At 47.3% G+C, this 21,347-nt stretch overlaps 1 protein-coding gene across 2 annotated transcripts in view; it reads right to left on the reverse strand.

Moving 5' to 3' along the window:
• The window catches only part of LOC135825830 (uncharacterized), a 161,500-nt gene that overhangs the window by 58,972 nt on the left and 81,181 nt on the right, over positions 1-21,347 (reverse strand). For both annotated transcript variants that reach the window (XM_065338461.1, XM_065338459.1), the window contains exon 8: positions 15,837-15,938. In XM_065338461.1, the coding sequence (XP_065194533.1) occupies positions 15,837-15,938 (102 nt within the window). The remainder of the gene's footprint in view (positions 1-15,836; positions 15,939-21,347) is intronic.

Here is a 21,347-nt window from a genome sequence, read left to right on the forward strand (position 1 = left end):
TCTAAAAAAAATTCTAAAGGTGTTTTACACAGAGATATACTTGGGAGTCTTGTCCCGTAGAACATTTACTCTGTCTGGATAAGCGCTGCAAGCATGAGATCCCATGCTCGTCGTCCCCAACTGCCATACGTCTCGTCCTCAGTAATCCTCGTCTCGTCCCCAACCTCGTCTCGTCAATGTCAACCTCATCTCGTCCCTGTCAACCTCGTCTCTTTTATGTCAACCTCGTTTCTTCAATGTCGATCTCGTCTCGTCCAAGTCATGCAGGTCACCTATTTTCTTTATTTCTCTCTTTCTTTTTCATCTGTCCTTCGTCGTCAAATTTATTTTCGGTTGATTTTATTTTGTAATTTTTGTAGTGTGTGTGCACGCGGGTTTCCTTCGTCAATATTAGGCGTCCGATGGTGAGCCACGCCCTTTTATTCATGTCGCATTAATTGGCAGAAGAGTAACTATGCTGTATAGCTATGCAAATAAGAAGGCCATGTTCCTTGCTTTTAATTTTTTAGGTGTGCAAATTTTTTTGTGAAGGGGTGTTTGGGCCGTCGTTGGCAATGTCTACGCTACCATGAGTGATGTGTAAATACTTTAGAGTACAGGAACATCATAGCTGTAGTGCATAATTTGTATAACACTTTTGTGACACCCGTGCGTTGTGTGTGTGTGTGTGTGCTGTATGTGTGTGTGTGTGTGTGTGTGTGTGTGTGTGTGTGTGTGTGTGTGTGTGTGTGCTTTTTTTCTCTACTTCCTCAGCCATTTTTTTCTATTTTTCTCGTCGTCTTATTATTTCCCGCGAGGTCGCGGTTCTTTTCTTCGCGCAGGGGAGGTACGTTAGGTACCTCCTTCCGTCCAAACTTTTCCAGGCAGGCCTGCATGCACCCCATACTACGTCGTACTCACCTTTTTTCTCCTTTTGTCACTTTTTGTTCTGTTGGCCTGGGTAGCTACTTGCGCGCCCCTATTTGCCATAGCTACCCAGGCCATTTATCTTCACACTTGATCTCTAGCTCTTGTCTCTCTCTGCCACAATGTAGTCGTTTTGTTCGTCTTGGTCTCTGCCTCTTCGTCTCCCAAATAAATGTTGTCCCATCTAACTGTTCCTGTTGTCCATCGTTGTCTCTGGAGAATATGCCGTCGTCCTTTTCGTACTCCACAAATGTAGTGCCCAACTCACTATGAAGTGAGTTATTCTCATGTACATACACACTACTCTGATAAGTCAATTGACAAACTGTTTGCCAGGTTAAGGTGGAAAACCCCAATACATGTCTCACTGCCGGGCAAGAAATTGCCGGTCAGTAGAACATGCTTGCCTGGAACTGATGGCCTACACTTTGTCTTTCCCAGCCCACGATGCAAGGTTGATGCCAAGTTAGTTGGTTAAAGGTTCTACGCCTGCATCGGTTGGTAGCATTTGTACACACCTCCGCTTTTACAACTGTTGTGATGATCTGATTGTTACTAGTAGGGGTGAAAGTTGGCACTGAGATGCCGAGTTTGAATACTCTGATTTTCTCCGATCGAATTTTGAGTAATCGAGAATTCTTGATATCTTAAAAATCGCACACCAAGGGCCTTTTAACCCATTCAGCGCTACTGGGCCTTGCCTATGGTACTCTGCATATATAATGCTAAAAACAAGGCAAATAGAAAGTTCTAAAACTCCAGGGTTCTGGCAACTGGGTCCTCAAATATTGTGGAAATGATTGCCAAGACTATCAACCACTGGGTGACAGAATCGATACATTCCCCGAAAAGAATAGCGCTTCACAATAGGGGACGCAAGTTTACTCAAATTGCGTGAAATACGCTAAATGTGTGCAATTGCAGCTGAAAGATCGCTGAAAAGAGAAGAAAAAAGACGCATAGTGTTACCAAGCGGGATTCGTACCTATCGTACAAGAGCCAGGATCATGATCCAACTGACTAACAGTGCTTTTACACAACTGATAGTGACGGAAATTACTATAAACCATGACGTCTATAGACGTCATCCCGCGCATGGGGGGCATTTTCAATGACGTCTATAGACGTCATCAGCGTTCAATGGGTTAAAAACCACATGATACAATCCTGACTGAACCGTTTGGCAGTCTTTTTCTCGAGTTTATTGGTTGGTGGGTCATTTGGGTTCATTCTAATCGTGGACAAATGTTCACCACGCAATCTGCATATCAATATCTGCTGACTGCTGCTGTGAAACTGCAGACTTCTGTGATAAATCCATGTACCATGTCCGCGCTGCGTGCTCAGAGCAGTGTCAGAGTAGTATTTGAGTGGCAAGCGTAGTGATTGTGACAGGTTGAGTGAAATTGATTGCTACGATTTACTGAATTGCCGTTTGATCTTCGTTCCGCAGCGCTGTAGTATTTCTCTTCTTCCGTTAGTTCTTTCTCTTTTGTCTGTCAGCGCTTACTGTTACCCAGTGCTGGGTGCAAGCACCCCCTGGCAGATTCATACATTGTTCTACTTGATAAATTTATTGTTCTCTCAAACTTATTTCTTCGTTGTGTTCGAACTGTTTTTGAATTACTTTCGTTCTTTCTTGCCATGTGCCAGCTGCCGAAGTGTGCATTCGCAGCAGCGCCATTTTTTTATTATGTCATCATTGATCATGTGATAAAGCGCGATTGTTGCTAGCGCTAGCTCCGCGGATCTGGTAGTGGTATGCATGCATACGTGTAGCGTGACTTGACTGTGATAGTTTTCTGTGATATGCTGTTTTGCACTGGAATCGCACTTGTACTTTTGACCTCCTCACACTTCTCTTTTTGGCAATGTGTGTCCTGGACCTCTCTGCAAACATTTCCACTCATCCCGCGCGGGGTTCTTAGGCCCTCTTCAGACTAGGTACAAAACAGCCTATAAGTCACATTTACATAGAAGTTTCCAGGACAACAACAAGAATCTGGCGGGAAGCCTAAAAAGCTGCCCAATCCTTTCAGGCAGGGTGCCAACCCTTGTACAAGGCAACTTTCCTGCATTTATCGTACTTTCACCAGGCAGTTGTACGAACTAACTAATGTTACTTTGTACCCGGGTACGACTGTCCGCTGCTTTCACAAATCCCTGGCGCTAGGCCCCTGCGTAGGGTCAAAGGTAATGGTGGTTGCCTGTATATTGCATGTAAAATGTGTAGTCTGAATGCAGGCATGGAAAAATGTTGCCTTTTACGTTTCATGTGATTTTGTACTGGATTTTCTATGTACGTAGTCTGATGAGGGCCTTACACACCGTATACACGTACGGTGCAGTACGGAAATTTGCTCTTGTTTCTTTTCTTGTATCCTTTTCTGGTTTCCTAGCACCTTTTCGGGACTGTTCCTCTGGGCAAGAGGTAGCCTTGTCTTGGTGGCTTTCTTGTTCATGGTACAGTTTTTCTTTGGTGCTCTTAGAGTTTGCTGTGTCTTTCTTTTATTATTATCAAATCTACACTATCGTCATATGGCCAAACTTCTGCAAAAACGAGGCTTAGGGTGAAAATCTATTTTTTGAAAAAATATGTTGTTTTCTAACAAGGTTGTGTCGCGTGGCCGCTCGAGTGCAGTGAAGTGGAACCAAAGAGAATACCGCATGTGTGAAAAAGTAGCAGTCATGGCAGGAAGGGCTTCAGCAGTCAGGGAAGTCAAAGGGCTTCTGGAAGAATATTCCCTGCTACTCTTCTAGTCACAACGAAGAGGTTTTGAGCTGATTCCATCTCTCCTACGCTCAGGGACGGCAAAATTTCTGCGCTAGCTGCTGCTGCTACGGAATATGGGGAAGAAATCGTGTCTAGTTAGAGCCGTGATGGCGATAGTGAGGAGAACCTGGACGACGTCGATCCAGCCAATCGAAGTACGGAGATACTAGCTGTTTCTGGGCCTCACGCTAAGGGAACACGTGCAGCAGAGCTCATGCGTTCGCAGCAAGTTCACGAAGAAAAAGGCTTGAAGTGCCGTGTGACAACTGTTTTGAATCGAAGTTCTTGGCGATGACGTGCTACTGAATGCCAGGCGAATGAGGGAGCAGATCGAGAGGCCCCCACTCGAGACTTTCCTTGCTGGGCAGCTAGCTGCACGGGATTGTACGGAGTGCCGGGATTTCACTTGCTGGTCAGCGCAAAGCAGACACTGCAGCACGCCAGCACACCCATTAAAGCCTGTCTTGTTAGGAAGCCTTTTTTGAATACAAGCCTGGTTTGAAGACAAAACATAATTTGCATATTGCACAGAGGAGCGAGTGACAGAGTTCACTCAGCAGCGATCTGTGGCCGTGGCCAAATCCGTCAAGGTCCATGAGTGCAGCATGCACACCACGGAAGACGGAAAAGTCTCCGCCCGATTGACGCTCGACGCCACTGGCTTAGAAACAGTCACTGCTGCGAACCTCTGGCCACGACCGCTTTACGCTCGAGCCTGGCGACACCACAAACGGCCGCAGGGTGACAGCTCATCTGGGGCATATGGTGCCGGCAACATGGGCAGCAGAGGCGATAGGGACAGTGAGGAAGAGGCTGCCTCAGCTGGAGCGATTCAGCCACACAAACGCCAATGAACACCAGCTGCGCAAGGACATACCCAGTAATGAAGCTCCTGCTGACAAATTCTTTTGGGCTGCTGTCAAAGTTTGGAGCCTTCCAGCATGCTGTTGCACGGAGCAGTTCTGACATCGCCATCGTAACAGAGACTAAATTCACCCCGGAGAAAGCCTCACTATCTGACTCCTTCATGCCGGGCTTCCACCCACCCCTCCGAATTGACCGATCTGCTCAAGGTGGCGGAGTTGCAGTCTGGATCCGGGACTCCCTCTCCTTTGACCACCTGAGTGACATCAACTGCCATGGCCATGAGGTCATCTGGCTTCGCCTGCACCTGGACAATGGCCAGAAAGTATTTGCATGTGCAGTGTACCGACCCGGGTCGTGCATTGGACAAGATGTCTTTCTGCTTGAGTATCCTGACTCAGTCATGGATCAAGCTCGATCCCTCGGGAACAGCGTTGTGATAGCCTGGGATTTTACTGTTCATAATGAAAGCTGGCTATGCAGCACGAAGACTACACCAGCTGGTGAATACATGGAAGAACTCTCTGCGTTTCACGGGCTCCACCAGCACGTTACTCAACCAACACGTGGTGAGAACACCCTGGACCTCATACTCAAGGACTTCTCGGAGACCTCAGTGGTAGTAAATGTACTGGACCCCATTGGAGCATCAGACCATGCCACCGTTGTGGTCACTTTTGATGCCACCCCACTCCGCGAACCACCGACTAAACGAGGCGTTTGGAGGTATGCTCAGGCAAACTGGGGCCGGCTTCAGCACTTCTACTCAACAGCAAACTGGGATATATCAGAAGACCCCGAGGCGTCGTGCAGATCAGTAACCGCTGTTGTCATGGAAGGCATGAATCGCTTCATCCCACACAAAGAACTTTCGACGAAACCAACAGATCCATCCTGGTGGACGCCGGAATGCTCAGCCGCTACCCAGGCAAAGAAGAATGCATGGAACCGTCTCAAGACACACCCCACCTGCCACCAGCAACTCATTGACTACAATGCCAAAGTCCGAGCCTCTGCCAATTGCCTTCGTCTCGCAAAGCAGGCAGAATCTGCCCGCATCCGAGATCGGCTCAAACATGGATCACTACAAAACAAGCAATGGTGGTCACTCCTGAAGCAAGCTGCAGGCTCTGGCCGCAGCTTGTCTATCCTTGTCCTACGCAATACCCAGGGCAGAGAATATGTCACCAACCAGGAAAAGGCTACTTGCTTTGGAGAATTCTTTTGCGAGCAAATGCAGTTTGGGTGATCAAGATCTACAGCACTCCGACCTTCCTGACCTTCCTCCTAGGTGCACATCTGCCCTGACAACTGTCCGATTTCGGGAAGCGACAGTCCAGCGCCAGCTCCGCCAGCTGGATCCAACCAAGGCTACCGGACCCGATGGCATTCCTGCCAGATTTCTGAAGCAGTGCTCAAAGGTTTTGGCTGCACCACTTGCCAAGCTGTTCTCACTCTGTTTTCGGTGCCATGTCCAGCCCTCTCTCTGGAAAGTAGCCCATAAACCCGATACACAAGAATCAATCTCATTCTGCTGTTAAAGGGGAAGTTAAGGCAAAAATTAAAATTTCACCAGTTGTAGTCTTCGGGGTGCTGAGTCGAATGGTCTTGGTCCGAGAAAGCTGAGACGCTCCCTTCCTACTTGAATCCCAATCGAACTCGCGCACTTCCACCGAAACTGGGTGACTGCGCCCTACGAGATGGGGATTTGTATGCAAAATGTCACTAAAAGCGCCATTTCGTTCTTATAAAAGCACGGATGACCGCGATTGGCCCATATGTTGTAGTCTTTTGGACGCTGAGTCGACTGGTTTCGGTCCGAAAAGGCTGCGATGCAGCGTTCGCCCCTAATTCCCAATCGAATATGGCTGAACAAGCGGTCACGTGCTCCTGCGTACACCAGTCAGCTGGTCACCGTGCCTGCAGGGTACAACTTACAGCCTGTTTTGACCTTTTTTGGGTGCAGTCCTGTCACTCGAGTTGAACCTTGGTGTGAAAGTTGTCGCCTGCTGGCGTGGTGACCAGGTGATTTTGGCACCCAGGAGCACGTGACCGCTTCTTCAACCATGTTCGATTGGGAATAAAGGAGGAACGCTGCATCGCAGCCTTTTCGGACCAAAACCAGTCGACTCAGCGTCCAAAAGACTACAACATATGGGCCAATCGCGGTCATCCGTGCTTTTATAAGAACGAAATGGCGCTTTTAGTGACATTTTGCATACAAATCCCCATCTCGTAGGGCGCAGTCACCCAGTTTCGGTGGAAGTGCGCGAGTTCGATTGGGATTCAAGTAGGAAGGGAGCGTCTCAGCTTTCTCGGACCAAGACCATTCGACTCAGCACCCCGAAGACTACAAGTGGTGAAATTTTGATTTTTGCCTTAACTTCCCCTTTAAGAACTACCGACCTGTGTTCTTGTTATCTGTTGTCTCCAAAGTCATGAAGAAGATTGTCAACACTGCCATAATTGAGCATGTAAAGGCCCTGTCCATCCACCAGTACGGATTCCGGCAGGGGCTCAGCACATCTGAACTTCTCACGTCTCTCAACCACTCCTGGGTCTCCGAAGTCAACCGTGGTGGCGCAGTTCGCGTGCTGGCTGTAGACATAGCAGGAGCATTCGACAAAGTTTCACACCGAGGCGTGCTCCACAAGGCTGCGTCATACGGCATCACTGGTCCCCTCCTCAACTGGCTGTCTGACTACCTGTATGACAGTAAGTTGCAGGCAGTAGTCGGCGGAGCATCTTCAGAACCATACAAGATTGATGCTGGGGTCCCACAAGGGAGCATCCTTGGGCCAACACTGTTTTTGCTGTATGTGAATGACGCCTGCGACGTCCTACCGGAAGGGATCACTCCGGCTGTTTACGCAGATGACACCACGCTTTATGTCCACATCCCAATGCCACATGCTGTGACAGAAGTGTGCCGCAACCTCCAAGCTGGTGTGGATGCACTTGCTGAATGGGGTGCTCAGTGGCGCTAACCTTTTGAGCCAACGAAAGCACAGGCCATGACTGTGCCACCGCCACCAAAGACCCTGGGAGACACCACCCATCAAGTTCAACGGCACAGCGGTCCCAGAATGCTCGCGGCTGAAGCTCCTTGGAGTGACGTTTGATGCTCATCTTCCATGCTCGGAGCATCTTCGAGGAACTGCAGTGCGTGCCACACAGCGAAGTGGTTTCTTCCGGAAGGCGTGCCATGTCCTGGACCCACCCGGCCGGTCCACAGCATACCGGGGGTTCATTCGGCCTCTAATGGAGTACTGCCCACTTGTATGGATGGGAGCTGCCGCTACCCATCTCTCACAGCTGGACCGAGTCCAGCATCGTGCCCTCACCCTGATTGGGACAGGGGCTGCAATGGACACTCTGTCCCTGCGGCGCCGTGTGGCCAGCCTCACAACTCTGTACAAGCTCCATTATATCGCAAGCATACCAGCTCTTGCAGCCACATGCCCAGCCAGAGCCATCGCACCCGCCATCGCGCCTGCCACACGTCGCCGCTCGGCAGCCAACCTTGCGCACAAGCTTCAACTCCAGACAGCCCTACCTGCTAGATCGTGCAATGTTGCGCTGCGCTCTTTCCCGAGTGCCTCATCGAAGCCTGGAATGAACTGCCAGCCACTCTCCTTCGCGATGCACCGTCTGCCAAAGGGATGCAGCAGTTCAAGGTTCTGACCTACCGCTACCTGAAACGGTCGGGTTGGTCATTGGCAACGGACATCGCCCCCTAGGCTACTGCCAGTACGACCCTGTTCATGTTCTCGGAGCACTCCCTTCTCATCCAACTCCAAATCCATCCGTCTTTATCTCTTTCTGACTCTCCTCCATTCTCACTCTAATCTATCGTTAAATCTGCACGGCAATCAGCGTCTACCTTCGCCTCAGCATCATGATCTTGATACTGCTATATTTGTACTTATTTGCGTTCTTGTTTGCACTCATATATTGGAATAACAAGTTTCCTGGTTTCCTCCCCTCACTCCTCTCTTTCCTACCCTTATAGTTCTTGCTCTCCTGCTCCCCTCCCCGCCCTTCCACTCCCCATTTTGTTTCCTTTGGTGCACATGTGCAGCTGTGATGCCGAGACCCTGGGTTGGCTGAGCTTCACAGGTCCCACCCACTCCGTCCTGCTGGATATGTACCATTGTGTCGAGTTCTTCTCCTCATTTTAGTTCATCATGCAGTGAGTGTTCAATAGTAAAAAATAAATAAAATAAAATAAATATGGGAGCTTATCACTCCCTTAGACTCACATAGATTTTTGCCATACCTAAGCAGTCAAATATTCCTGCATATTTCACTCATCAGTTAAGGCTATATTGACCGCTTATACTCGACTCCTTTTTAGCGATTGAAATCATGCTTTGGTCAGTCGTGATAAATCTAATATTGACTTCGTACTTGGTCAGTATAGGAAATAAAAGACCTAGTACTCAGTCAATACTAAATACATAGTGATGGTGAGGCTTTTTTTCCTCAGCTGACCTAAGGTCTCGGCGTCATGGCGACATAAAATGCTCCAAAAAACGAACGAATATGTTGTGACTTTGGTGGCAGAGTGATTGGTAAAGAAAGTGTCTGCTCCAAGTAGTGTTAGTGGACATTATAGGGTATCTTGTAGCTCTTTGGTCCTTTTCTTTCAGTGCTATAAATTTATCCTTGGCTCTCTATCTGAGTCCATCTTTGCATACCTGATGAGCCGTCCTTTTTTATGCTGCGAAAACGATTGTCGTGTGAAACTGCTGCTTGTTAAGGTTGGTTCACATAAGCCAAATCGGCGCCGGGAAGCACTGGCGGTGAGCCAGCTCGCGGTTCGTCCTGTATACGGTTCGAGTACTGCTGTAGTACCAAATTCATTACAAAGTAGTGCAGAATCAGATCATGAAACTACTTCTATACTATTCATTGCAGTCTAGTAAGCGGTGGTGTCGAAGTTCTGCATTCAAACATTGATGAAGTCACAAGAGCTTGCGAATGCATCCTTCATATTTCTATTTCTTTCAATTGTATTTTGTCTCATAAGCTGCACCACAGTCTAGCCGATCATCCGGGAAGGACGGGTTGGTATGCTGACTATATTTGCCACATTGATGCGACTACAAGAATGGCGAACGTATCTCAACCTTAGCTTCCATTTAGGAAAATTTAGGACTAATCTTGGTTTGAAAATTTGACAAAGTCTGGGTCCTGGCACCGGCGATCATCGGCGCAAACGGTTCACAAACCACTTTTGGTCAAAATTGTACGGGATCGGTGCCGGACAGGCACCGGCGGATTATGCCGGCATAATTATTTGCATAATTGGGTGGTTGAAAATTTTGAGCATAATCTGGCATCCTTTCGGAGGTAGCATAACCACATGATTGTACCACAGTTCTAGTATGTACAATGTAGGCTACAGAATTGTATACAATGCACCTGATCAGCGCCAGTGTTCTGTTTGGTAAAGGGTTTGGAGGACATGCAGATATAGTTTTCAGTGAAAAGCAGGGTTTTATGAGGTATCCCGAGGTGGACGAGATAGTGCTGGGTAGTCCGCAAACGGACTCTGCGTACATGTACATTATTCATGTTACGAAGTCGTGACCTCGGGATTTTAGCAGCCGTGGCTGTGCAGGCTATGGATATTTCTCTAATAATTAATATCAAGTGAGGTATACGGTTGATGTTCGTTGATGATGGAAGGAGAGGTGGAGCTACGAGAGAGATGAGCTGATTATTCGCAGGGCGAGGTTGAGATCGGTTGGACGAGTATGACGATTACGAAGACAGTCAGTTGAACATGATAATTTTGAAAGGTAACTCAAACAAAATTTAGCAAATGAAAAATCTTTTTACAAAAGAAGTTGTAGTGAATAGAAGATGCAATGTTTTCTCTTTCTTTGTTGATCTCTAGCATGCATGGACACCTTGGTATGGGGATACTCATGTATTTTGTGGGAATTATGGCCACCTGCAAGTACATGTACGAAAAACGCACAATTTTCCAAACTTTGAGGCTCCATAAGTACAACAAAGTGAAGGCGTAGTCCTGCGTGCCATAGCATAATATGAGGATTTTGCGAGCATAATGCGAGAATCCATGAAAGCATAATTTCATGATTTCGCGAGCATAATCCGCCGGAGCCTAGTGCCGGAGCAGATCGGGATTGCAAGAGTTGAGCCTGCCCAACTTTGCCGCTGGACCCTTGCGACTAGTTACAGTATGATTTTGTTACGATTGCACTGATTCACATCATTGCAATTCACTGGGAGAGGTTGCAAGAGGCTCACCGCCGGTGGCTCCCGGCGTATACCGGCGATATATGAACCAACCCCAACTGCTGCTCATTGTGCATCCAAATTGTCATAGTTGAAGTACAGTACAGTTTTTGTGGTGTCTCTCTCTGTAGTACTAATGTTACTACTCTGCACTACTTCACTATCTATGTATTGCGCATGCGCACAAGAGCTTCTTGTTCCTTTTTAGTCTGGTCTTCTTCCAAGGCTTTTTCGAATAACAATAATGACTTGATGATGTTTGATCAATGGTTGGTACATAACAATTTGGCGACGAAGTAAAAGGATGGCCAAACAGGCAAAGTTAGAAGTATTTGATACTGGAGATTTCGAGGAGTATGCGGAACGTCTAGAGTTCTTTTTTATCGCAAATGACATTGGGCAGTTGGCCAGCTCTGCAAATGCTGCACAGAAGGATGCTGCGGATAAGAGAAAGGCTGCAGTACTCATCTCCCAGCTGTCAGCCAGCGCGTATACGAATTTAAAGAATTTGTGTCTTCCGAACAAACCTGGAAGCAAGAAGTACAACGACATTGTCAAAATCCTGACCACTTTCTATCGACCTCCTGTGAGTGCTGTTGCTGCGACGCATCAATTCAATCAAGCAGAGCAGATGGAGGGAGAGAGAATTGTTGAATTTTCAGCTAGACTGAACGGGCTCGCTGTTGACTGCAAGTTCGGAGATCATCTGGACCGCGCCTTGCGCGACAATTTTGTAAAGGGTTTGGTTTCACACGCCATGACCAAGGAGATTCTCAGCAAGGCTGAGGATTCGGACACGTACGCCACCACAGTGGAGAGAGCTACGTTGTACGAGACAGCGTACAAGGATGCTGCAAGATTTGAACCTGCAACGACAGTGCATGCAGTGAAGTCGAGACGCCCCGGAGACAGCGCTCAGAGAAGTGAGAGAATGAGGTCAGCAGCCAGCACAACGCCGAGAAATGTTTCCGTTGTGACAAACCTGGTCACAAAGCCGCCGACTGCTACTTCAAACAAACTGAGTGCAGGTACTGCAAGATCGTTGGCCATATCGAGAGAGCTTGCAAGAAGAAAAAAGCCCGAGCCGTGAAGTTCGTCCAGACCGAATATGACGACCAAGAAACCGGTGAGATCGAACCTGTGTCTGTGCCTCTGTCTCTTTACTACGTGAATGGAAATGCATACTCGAAAGTGGGTCCTTTCAAAATTGACGTAGATGTAAATGGGGCATCTGTGAATATGGAAGTAGATACAGGGAGTCCCGTAACGATCTTGAGTGAAAATGATTTTGTGCACGCAAACGGAAATTGCGAAAGGCTGGAAAAATCTACTATACGAATGCAAGGTTATACTGGTCAATCTATTGAATGTCTGGGTGAGATGTCACTACCTATCACTATCGAGTGTGACTGTCAACCTGTACTTGTACGGGTCGTATCGAATGGTCCATCCCTGCTGGGCCGAGACATGTTGTCAAGGTTTAAAATGCCATGGCACCTGTTCATTGAGCAAGAAGAAAACAGGCGTCAGCGAGTAAACCATGTGCGCGTACAGGATCTGATTGAGCGATTCCCAGAACTGTTCGACACTGAGGAAATTGGCAAATTGAATACAACGCAGATCACTCTGCATGTGGATGAATCCAATCCAGTGTTTTGCAAGGCACGGCCAGTACCCTTTTCGGTAAAGCAAAGATACGAAGAGTCACTGGATGCACTGGTGAAAGACGGAGTGCTCAAGAAAGTAGATCATGCTAAATGGGCATCACCAACAGTACCAGTAGAAAAACCGAATGGCAAAATACGACTGTGTGGCGATTACTCGTTAACAGTAAACAAGCACTCGGATTGTGAACACTATCCATTGCCAACACTTGAAGAGCTACGTGAAAAATTGGCAGGGGGCTGTAAGTTCACGAAATTGGACTTATCACAAGCCTATCATCAGCTAGAGCTAGATGAGGGAAGCCGAGCTTTCACTACCATCTCTACTCACAGAGGTCTGTTTGAGTATACGAGATTACCGTTCGGCATAAACTCGGCTGTGTCAATCTTTCAACGAACTATCGAACATGTTCTTGCGGATCTACCAGGCTGCATGGTGTACATTGACGATATCTTGATTACGGGTGCTAATGAAAACGAACATATGGCAAATCTGGAAAGGGTACTCAAACGTCTGCAGGAAGTTGGGCTGAAACTTAGACCAGACAAGGTGCGAATAATGGAAGATTCAGTTACCTATCTTGGACACCGATTTTCTGGAAGCGGAATGTCCCCCACTTCAGAAAAAGTGTCAGCTCTACGAAATGCGAAACCACCTGCAGGTGTCGCAGAACTCCAATCATTTATTGGGTCCGCTACCTATCTCAGTGCGTACATACCGAATTTTGCCGACATAATGGCCCCATTGTACACCTTGCTAAAAAAAGGATGTGAAATGGCACTGGGACCAACGAGAAAATGAAGCTTTCCGCAAGGTGAAAGAAATATTAACGTCGGATCACGTATTGGCAAATTACTACCAGGAAAGAGAATTAATCTTGCAAACGGATGCTTCCGGAAAGGGTCTTGGAGCCGTTTTATTACAACCAGAGAGGGGTGCTGCGACCTATCGCATTCAAGTCTCGAATACTCACGAAAGCGGAACAAAATTACTCTCAAATCGAACGGGAAGCATTAGCAATTGTCTTTGGGACAAACAAATTTCAACAGTATTTGTTGGGTCGTGAGTTCGAAATTCGAACGGATCACAAACCGCTTCTCTCAATTCTGGATCCATCCAAACCAGTCCCTACAATGCTGTCAAATCGGTTAAAGAAATGGAGATTGTCACTGATCGCATATCGTTTCAAAATCACTCACATTCCTGGGAAAAGCAACCACATTGCAGATTTCCTGTCTCGTAGTCCAGTCGAAGGAGTGCCAACTGAAGCTGAAATGGTGACTGGGCACGTTCTTTTAATCTCAGAGGAGGGCATTGCAAATGCAGATCTCGTGGCACAAGAAACAAAGGGTGATCCATTACTTGGCAAGGTACTAACCTACACTCGGAAGGCATGGCCTGTAAGTGTCCCCACTGAATTGTTACCGTACTTCACTCGAAGGTTTGAACTGACAGTGGAGGGTGATGTACTACTTTAGAATGATAGAGTAGTGATTCCGAGTTCACTTCAGAATGTTCTGTTGCGTGATCTACACTCAGAGCACATGGGCGTAGTCCGTATGAAAAGAGTGGCGCGGAAATACCTGTGGTGGCCAAATCTTGACAACCAATTGGAAGAAACTGTGAAAATGTGTGATATTTGCCAGGCAAATGCTCGCTCACCACCGAAATCTTGCGGAACCTGGACTTGGCCTTCAGGACCATGGCGTCGAATCCACCTGGATTTTGCTGGACCTTACTTGGGTAAAATGTTTCTGGTAATTATCGATGCTCACACCAAGTTCTTAGATATCCCAATGACTCATGCTACGACCAACGGCGTCATTGAGGCACTACGGCACTTGTTTGCGATTTTCGGTTTACCCGAGCATTTGGTGTCTGATAATGGCAGTCAGTTCACAAGCGAATCGTTCCAACGCTTTGTGCGTGAAAATGGCATTCATCACACTAAAACAGCGCCTGGACACCCAGCTACTAATGGGCTAGCTGAACGCTATGTTGGGTACTTCAAAGAGAAGATGAAGTTAATGACCGTGGATCGGTGTGATGAAACGCTCAACACAAAGTTGTGCCGTTTCTTACTGTCGCATCGCACGACACCGTTGGCAAATGGAAAAACTCCAGCGGAGCTTATGTTTAACCGCCAACCCCGTACCCGTTACGATGTGTTACGCCCCTCCGAAACCAAGCGTAGTGTGGAGCGTTTTGAAGAATCGCTAAATGAACAACCCGAATTCACAAATGGTCAGACAGTATTTGTTTTGAACTTTGGGCGTCATGGTAGCAAATGGATTCCTGGTATTGTGTTGTCAACTCTGAGTTCGTACAATTACCAGGTGCAAGTTGGAGACAGTGTTTGGAAGAGACACCGTAACCAGATCCGACCACGCTCTCTACCAGCTAGCATGTTTGCTACCGACAAGGGTGAACAACCACCGCAACTACCGGATACTCGCCATGCTTCTGTCAACGTGAATGGAAGTTTCAGTGGACAGTGTCGCGAGTCTACACCAGCTAACAGCAGCAAGGAGTCAAGTCAACCAGCTAACAGCAGCAAGGAGTCAAGTCTACAAGTGCCAACTCCACAGTGCGCTGCTCAACTGACTGGATCTGAACAGATTCTGACGCAAGATACACTACCTGAGACAGATCAGAGTAGTAAGTCGTCCAGCAGTGGTAAGTCTGTTGCGATCGCTGTGCGTCGTTCTTCGCGTCAGTCACATCCACCTGGCAGACTGATTGCTTCCCAGTGAGTCTAGGATTGCCTGATAGACTGGTGGACTGATTATGACACGCTGATGGACTTTTTCAATATTGGGACATTATGATAGATCGATTGTTAATTATGTCGACTGACATGATTTCTAACCTTGGAACACTGTGTATTGTAGTTGACATAATTATTACCGTATATACCCCATCTGCGAACATAGATATCTATTAATACAGTCAGTACCTGTATCACAAGTAGATTACTGACATTTCATATTACACAAGTACTACTTTGTGCATGAACGATAAATTATATATATATATATTTTTTTTTGCTTGTTTTTTTTTAAGGGGGAGGAATTGTGGTGTCTCTCTCTGTAGTACTAATGTTACTACTCTGCACTACTTCACTATCTATGTATTGCGCATGCGCACAAGAGCTTCTTGTTCCTTTTTAGTCTGGTCTTCTTCCAAGGCTTTTTCGAATAACAATAATGACTTGATGATGTTTGATCAATGGTTGGTACATAACAATTTCAGTTTTTCTGAGACGTTCAGTTTTGCATGATTCGAGTTGTCTTAGCTTCTTATTCAATTGATCTTCGAATCTTTAGCGCCACACAAGTTGCATGGTATGTTGTCTTACCTTGTCCTTCACAGAGAGCGTATCGGGTTGGAGTTCTAGTAGATACTTGACGACTTCCCCATGTCCTTTCGATGCAGCGTGATGAACAGGAAGGTCACCGTCCTGTGCGCAGGTAACACACATGACCAGACATTCCTATGCAGTATCCATCAGATAATATCTATACTGAGTGTACATGTAATGAACAACTCACTATGAAGTGAGTTGTTCTCATCTACACACAGTACTCTTAACCAAAGTTGCAACGAATATTGATCGAATACCTTCGATTTTTTTCGCTGCACCGAATACACCCACATGTGAGTCAGAATTCGAATATTCGAAATGCTGAACTTCATGTACAACTTTCAGTACAAAGGCTCAACCTGCTCATCGCAGCGCGCTCGCTGTGTTCTTGCATCATATAATGTGCAACAGTCACTGCAACTGGGCAACATACGACATAGTCAACGTAATGTCCTTTGAAGCTGATTCTGACCAGTTCCACTTACTCGCCGTTTCTAGCTTGCACCCGCGCAAGAAATCCTTACGTTCTTCTTTGTAGTTTGCGGCAGTTTTATGCCTCATTTCTTGTTGGATGAGAGAAACGAAGTAAACAAGAAAATGCTGTTCTTTTCGAAACGCGAGTGCACAGTCCAGAGTTCACGGACTGTGCTGGGAGTGCGGTACGCACTGGCTGCACAGTGCGGAGTTGCAGCATGCACATGAAGGTGCATGCTGGTCTGAAGACAGTGTTCTTTTTGTTATTGCACTGCTGCTGTACAGTTGCAAATTTTCGCTGCATGGCCGAGTGCTTTTCTCTTCGTTTCTTTAGTGTAATCTGTCTGATCATGCCTGGACGTGGACGATCCTCCACCCCAAGAGGCCGGAGCAGGTCCTCCAGGGGAGGTAGTTTGCCTGCCTCAACTCTTGAACCTTTGTACAACTTTGATATAGAAAAGGTCAAAATCGTACGCCAAATCGCTTGTCCCATCGCAAAAATTGAGCCGAGCTCAACTTCTGCGATGGCCCAGTTGCCGCAGTTGCGCGGGCTGCGAGATGGCTGCGATATGGGGATTTCCCGGTTTCGCGGCTGTAGCATCGTACATCGCATCCCAAAAATGCTTCTGTGAATCCCGCTTTATGATCAATTATGTTACGAATTTATGTTACGACTATGATTTACGCATGTCGTTGTATTTGGTTCTTGTCTTGTGGAGTCCAGTGTCTGATGTCATATATGGTCTAGGTGTACGCGCGAGTATGGTGTGATGTGTGACGTTTATGGTATGTGGTGCATGCAAGAGTACGCGTTGTCAGAGTGTGAGGATGTGCTTCCGTCTGTGTGAGCGTGACTGTCAAGTGAATGCTGTACATGCGCAGTGCTAGTTTGGTTTGGGAATGAGAGTCATGTGTGATTCGTCCGTGGTCTGGTTGTCTTGGCCTTGGTCATGTGTTCTGTACGTATTAGTCCCTGATTGGTCGTTTCGATGTGTTCGCCCTTTTCTCTGTTTTATAACTGTTGGTTGTTTATTATTTCTTTGTCTTTTCTCCCCCGTTCTCCCACCCACCAGTTAGTTATTTATTCCAAGAGATCTTATTCAAGAAACTGTGTCGTCCTCTTGCCCGCGTGGATGAGTCGGAGAGTGGTTGTGTGGCGGGGAGCGGGGGGAAATTCCTTTACATTGGCGCCCAACGTGGGGCTCGAACCCACGACCCTGAGATTAAGAGTCTCATGCTCTACCGACTGAGAAAAAATTCCTTTACAATTAGACGGATAACCGATATAATCGTTTTAGCCCTAATATATACATGTACTTGCTGATACTGACGCTGACGGAACACGAATTTGAGTTGAATACTCACGAAGTCTTGTACAATTACAAGTACAATTTGTTCCCAAAATAACTACTTCGGGACAGCCTGTTCATGGTTTTCATTTGTATTGGACTCGTTCTCTACACTTGCGATAATTTAGCGGCAATTCTAACGTTGTAGCGTTGTTCTCTTGTAATTTAGTGGAACCTGTATTGAGTAGCTGAGTTTTATGTTTCGTTACATTGTCGTCAGATCTCCTGTGTACCGTTTTTGTGGCACAATGATTATAGCCATTATATTTGGTCGTCTCCATTCTTGTGCAATCATGCATATGTAGGTTGGTTCTCTTCATGTTATTGTGACCAATTTCATAGATGTTGGTTGCCTTGTTGCTTTCTCTCCCCTCTCCTCTCACCCAAGCTTGTAAAATAGGTCGGGATGTTCGCATTTCAGAGCGATGGAGAATGCAGTTTCTGTCTACTTCGAGCTGTCTAGTGGCAAGGATTGTTTATTGCGGGGAGGCATAGAGAAACTGAAAAAGCGCTTCGCGAGCTTGAATTTCAGTGCTGGCACAGTACAGCGCCTAGTGAAGATTTATCACCAACAAATCGCCGACGAAGAAATTGCACCTCATGTCGACATCTCCAGAAAGTGAGACCAATCCAGCGGACACACTCTCAAGCTCACAGAGGACTGGGCAAAGGAGCTAATCAAAATAAACACCAAGTCCTGAGTGAAACTCTCGTGCAGAAGACTTCCAGGAAACTAGCCGAAAAGCATGGTGCAAGGCGTTAGGACTTAGGTGCAGTACAGGTGCTACATCAAGCGGAAGCTTTCACTGGGCTGCATGTACAAGCACCAGCGGCTCGCGTGGGTGCTGATCAGGAAGTACGACAAGCGCAAGAGACGATATGAAAAAAGACACTGTTATGGCGTTGCCTTTTTGTCTCAAACAAAGAAGCTGCCTTATTGCGAAGAACGGGGATACCACTTACAGCCAACACGCGGGCAGTCTCATTCAGCTTCAGAGCGGCGAGGTGACAGTCACGCACTGGCTGTGAGCGTGATTCGAGACGAGGAGAAGTGGAACAAGCTATTGTGCAGCAGCTGTCCGGATCTAACGTTTTGAGCTTTTCCTCCAGGGATGATAGTGGCGAGGAGGATGTGTAACTTGCTTGAATTTTCGGCTGAGTTGCTTACTGACATGTAACTAATCATGTGCATAGTGCTTTGTGATCGTGGCATGCTTCAAATATATGTATTTCCTTCCTGAGACAAGTGTGAAGATAAGCGCCAATTGTAACTGGGCGGCCCAAGTGTTACGTGATCAGTCTTATCAGTCTATAACCAACAAAGCCACAATGCTACAGCCGTGTGAATGGCACAATAGCAGGAAGTAGTAAGAACAGTCTCAGGACAGAGCATTGGCAAAAACAGTTGCCAGAAGCGTAGAGAACAGACTGACTAGCGAAAGCCTGAAATGCCAGCAAAGAGCCAAAACCCAATCCACGCATGACGTCACCTGCGCATGCGTGGGGCACACATATAACACATGTGTACGTGAACGCAGTAAACGTGACATCTCCCTTTCTTTGAAATAAGAGAGTGTCCGAGCAAATCAAATACATGTGTATGGCGGCATTATAAGAGTCAAATGTAATAGCTCAGCATGATGAGCTGGCTTGAGCGTATGTAATGCAGCACGCACATACATAATGAAACGACTCTTAAACAGGCACTACTGATCAATCAGGAGTCCATGATGAGACGCTTAGGGATCCGGACCACTCTTCCAGATCGCATTGTCTGGATGTCAGTGCGGGCGCCTTGTGACTCTGGCGACCGTTGCACCAACACCGGGATCTTGGATGGTGTGCGTTGCACCAACGCCGGGATCTTGGATGGCGTGGTCTTAGGAACAGGCGTTGACGGTCCAGGTAGCTTCGGGCTCGGCGGTGTGGATGATGCCCGGTCTGGTCCGTCAGCTGCAGTCGGCGTTGCGGGTCGGATAAACTGTCTGATTCCGCTGGAGGACTCTTCTGTTGCAGGAGACTTCATAACTGCGGGTAGACGTCTTGCCGGCGATTACTGCAGGCTGCCATTCTCTCGACTTGCCGTCAATCGGTTGAATGAAAACCTTTGCGCCAGACGTGAGTGGCGGAGGTCTTTCCTTCGGTGGTCGAGGTGCTCAGCTGCCTTTTGTCTTCTGGTCTCCTTCTTCTGAATGTCGGCTGACATATCTGAAGCGGGCTTGAGGCGATCATTCAGGGTTGGCAGCACAGTTCTGGTTTGGCCACCAAATTGTCGTTGCACGGGACTGGTGCTGAGACCTTCAGTGGGTTTGTTGCGCACATTCAGTAACCCGAGGTATGCATCGAAATTCTCTTCGTTGCCTTCTTCATGAACTTCTTCGCATCCTTGACGGCGGCCTCAGTAGCACCATTAGATCTGCTGTTGCCTGGGCTGCTGTGCTCATGCGAGAATTCCCACTTCGCGGCGAAGGCGCTAAATTCCCGGCATGAGAATTGGGGACCATTGTCGGAGACGACTACATCAGGGATCCCATGCATTGCGAAGTGATACTTGATCTTGCTGAGGCAAGTGCTGGCCAGAGTGTCAGGAAGGAAATCAACCTTGTAGAAGTTGCTCAGGTAGTCAACTGTAACTAAGTAGTTTCTTGACTTGATGGTAAAGATGTCGATTCCTACTTTCTGCCACGGGCGATCTGGCACTGGGTGTAGGAAGAGTGTCTCGGGCTGCTGCTTGCTGGTATGACGAGCACAGGTGTCGCAGTTTACGACGAACTGACGAATCTCACTCGACATTCCAGGCCAATAAACAAGGTCACGGGCTCGCCGTATGCATGAATTTACTCCTATGTGACCGGCGTGTGCTTTGGTTTTCACGGCATTGCGCATGGAAAGTGGAATGACGATGCGCTCGCCACGGAGCAGAAGGCCGTCTTGTGCTGTGATTTCATCACAGCACTTGATAGGACTCAGCGTCCTATCAAGCACTGGAGATGGCAATTAATACCCGGGACATCAAGCGCCCACGTGGCCGACCCCATCTCAGATGGATTGACAATATTAAAAATGATCTAAAGCACGCCAATATTGATATTTCTGACTGTTTTGAACTGGCTCTAGACAAGGAAAAATGGCTGATGCTTGTGGAAAAATGTGCTGCGCTTGCGTAGTTGTTCTTACTGCGATACGTTCTAACAATAATGAGATGCCTTTTGTCGGCTCTTCTGCCTGGATTTCGTTGAAAGATGCGTTAAGCCCATGGATCCTTCCATGAGTGACATGCGAACTGTAACTATTATTATGACACAACCCTGACTGAACCGATTGGCAGTCTTTTTCTCGAGTGTACTGGTTGGTGGGTCATTTTGGGTTCTCCCCACTCGTGGACAAATGTTCACCACGCAATCTGCACATCAATATCTGCTGACTGCTGTTGTGAAACTGCAGACTTCTGTGGTAAATCCATGTACCATGTCCGTGCTGCGTGCTCAGAGCAGTGTCAGAGTAGTATTTAAGTGGCAAGCGTATTGATTGTGACAGGTTGAGTGTAATCGAATGTTACGACTTACTGAATTGCCGTTTGATCTTCGTTCCCCAGCGCTGTAGTATTTATATTCTTCCTTTGGTTCTTTCTCTTTTGTCTGTCAGCGCTTACTGTTACCCAGCGCTGGGTGCAAGCACCCGT

The sequence above is a fragment of the Sycon ciliatum genome, chromosome 10 (assembly GCF_964019385.1).
Source record: "Sycon ciliatum chromosome 10, ocSycCili1.1, whole genome shotgun sequence".
In the NCBI taxonomy this organism is placed as follows: Eukaryota; Metazoa; Porifera; class Calcarea; order Leucosolenida; family Sycettidae; genus Sycon; species Sycon ciliatum.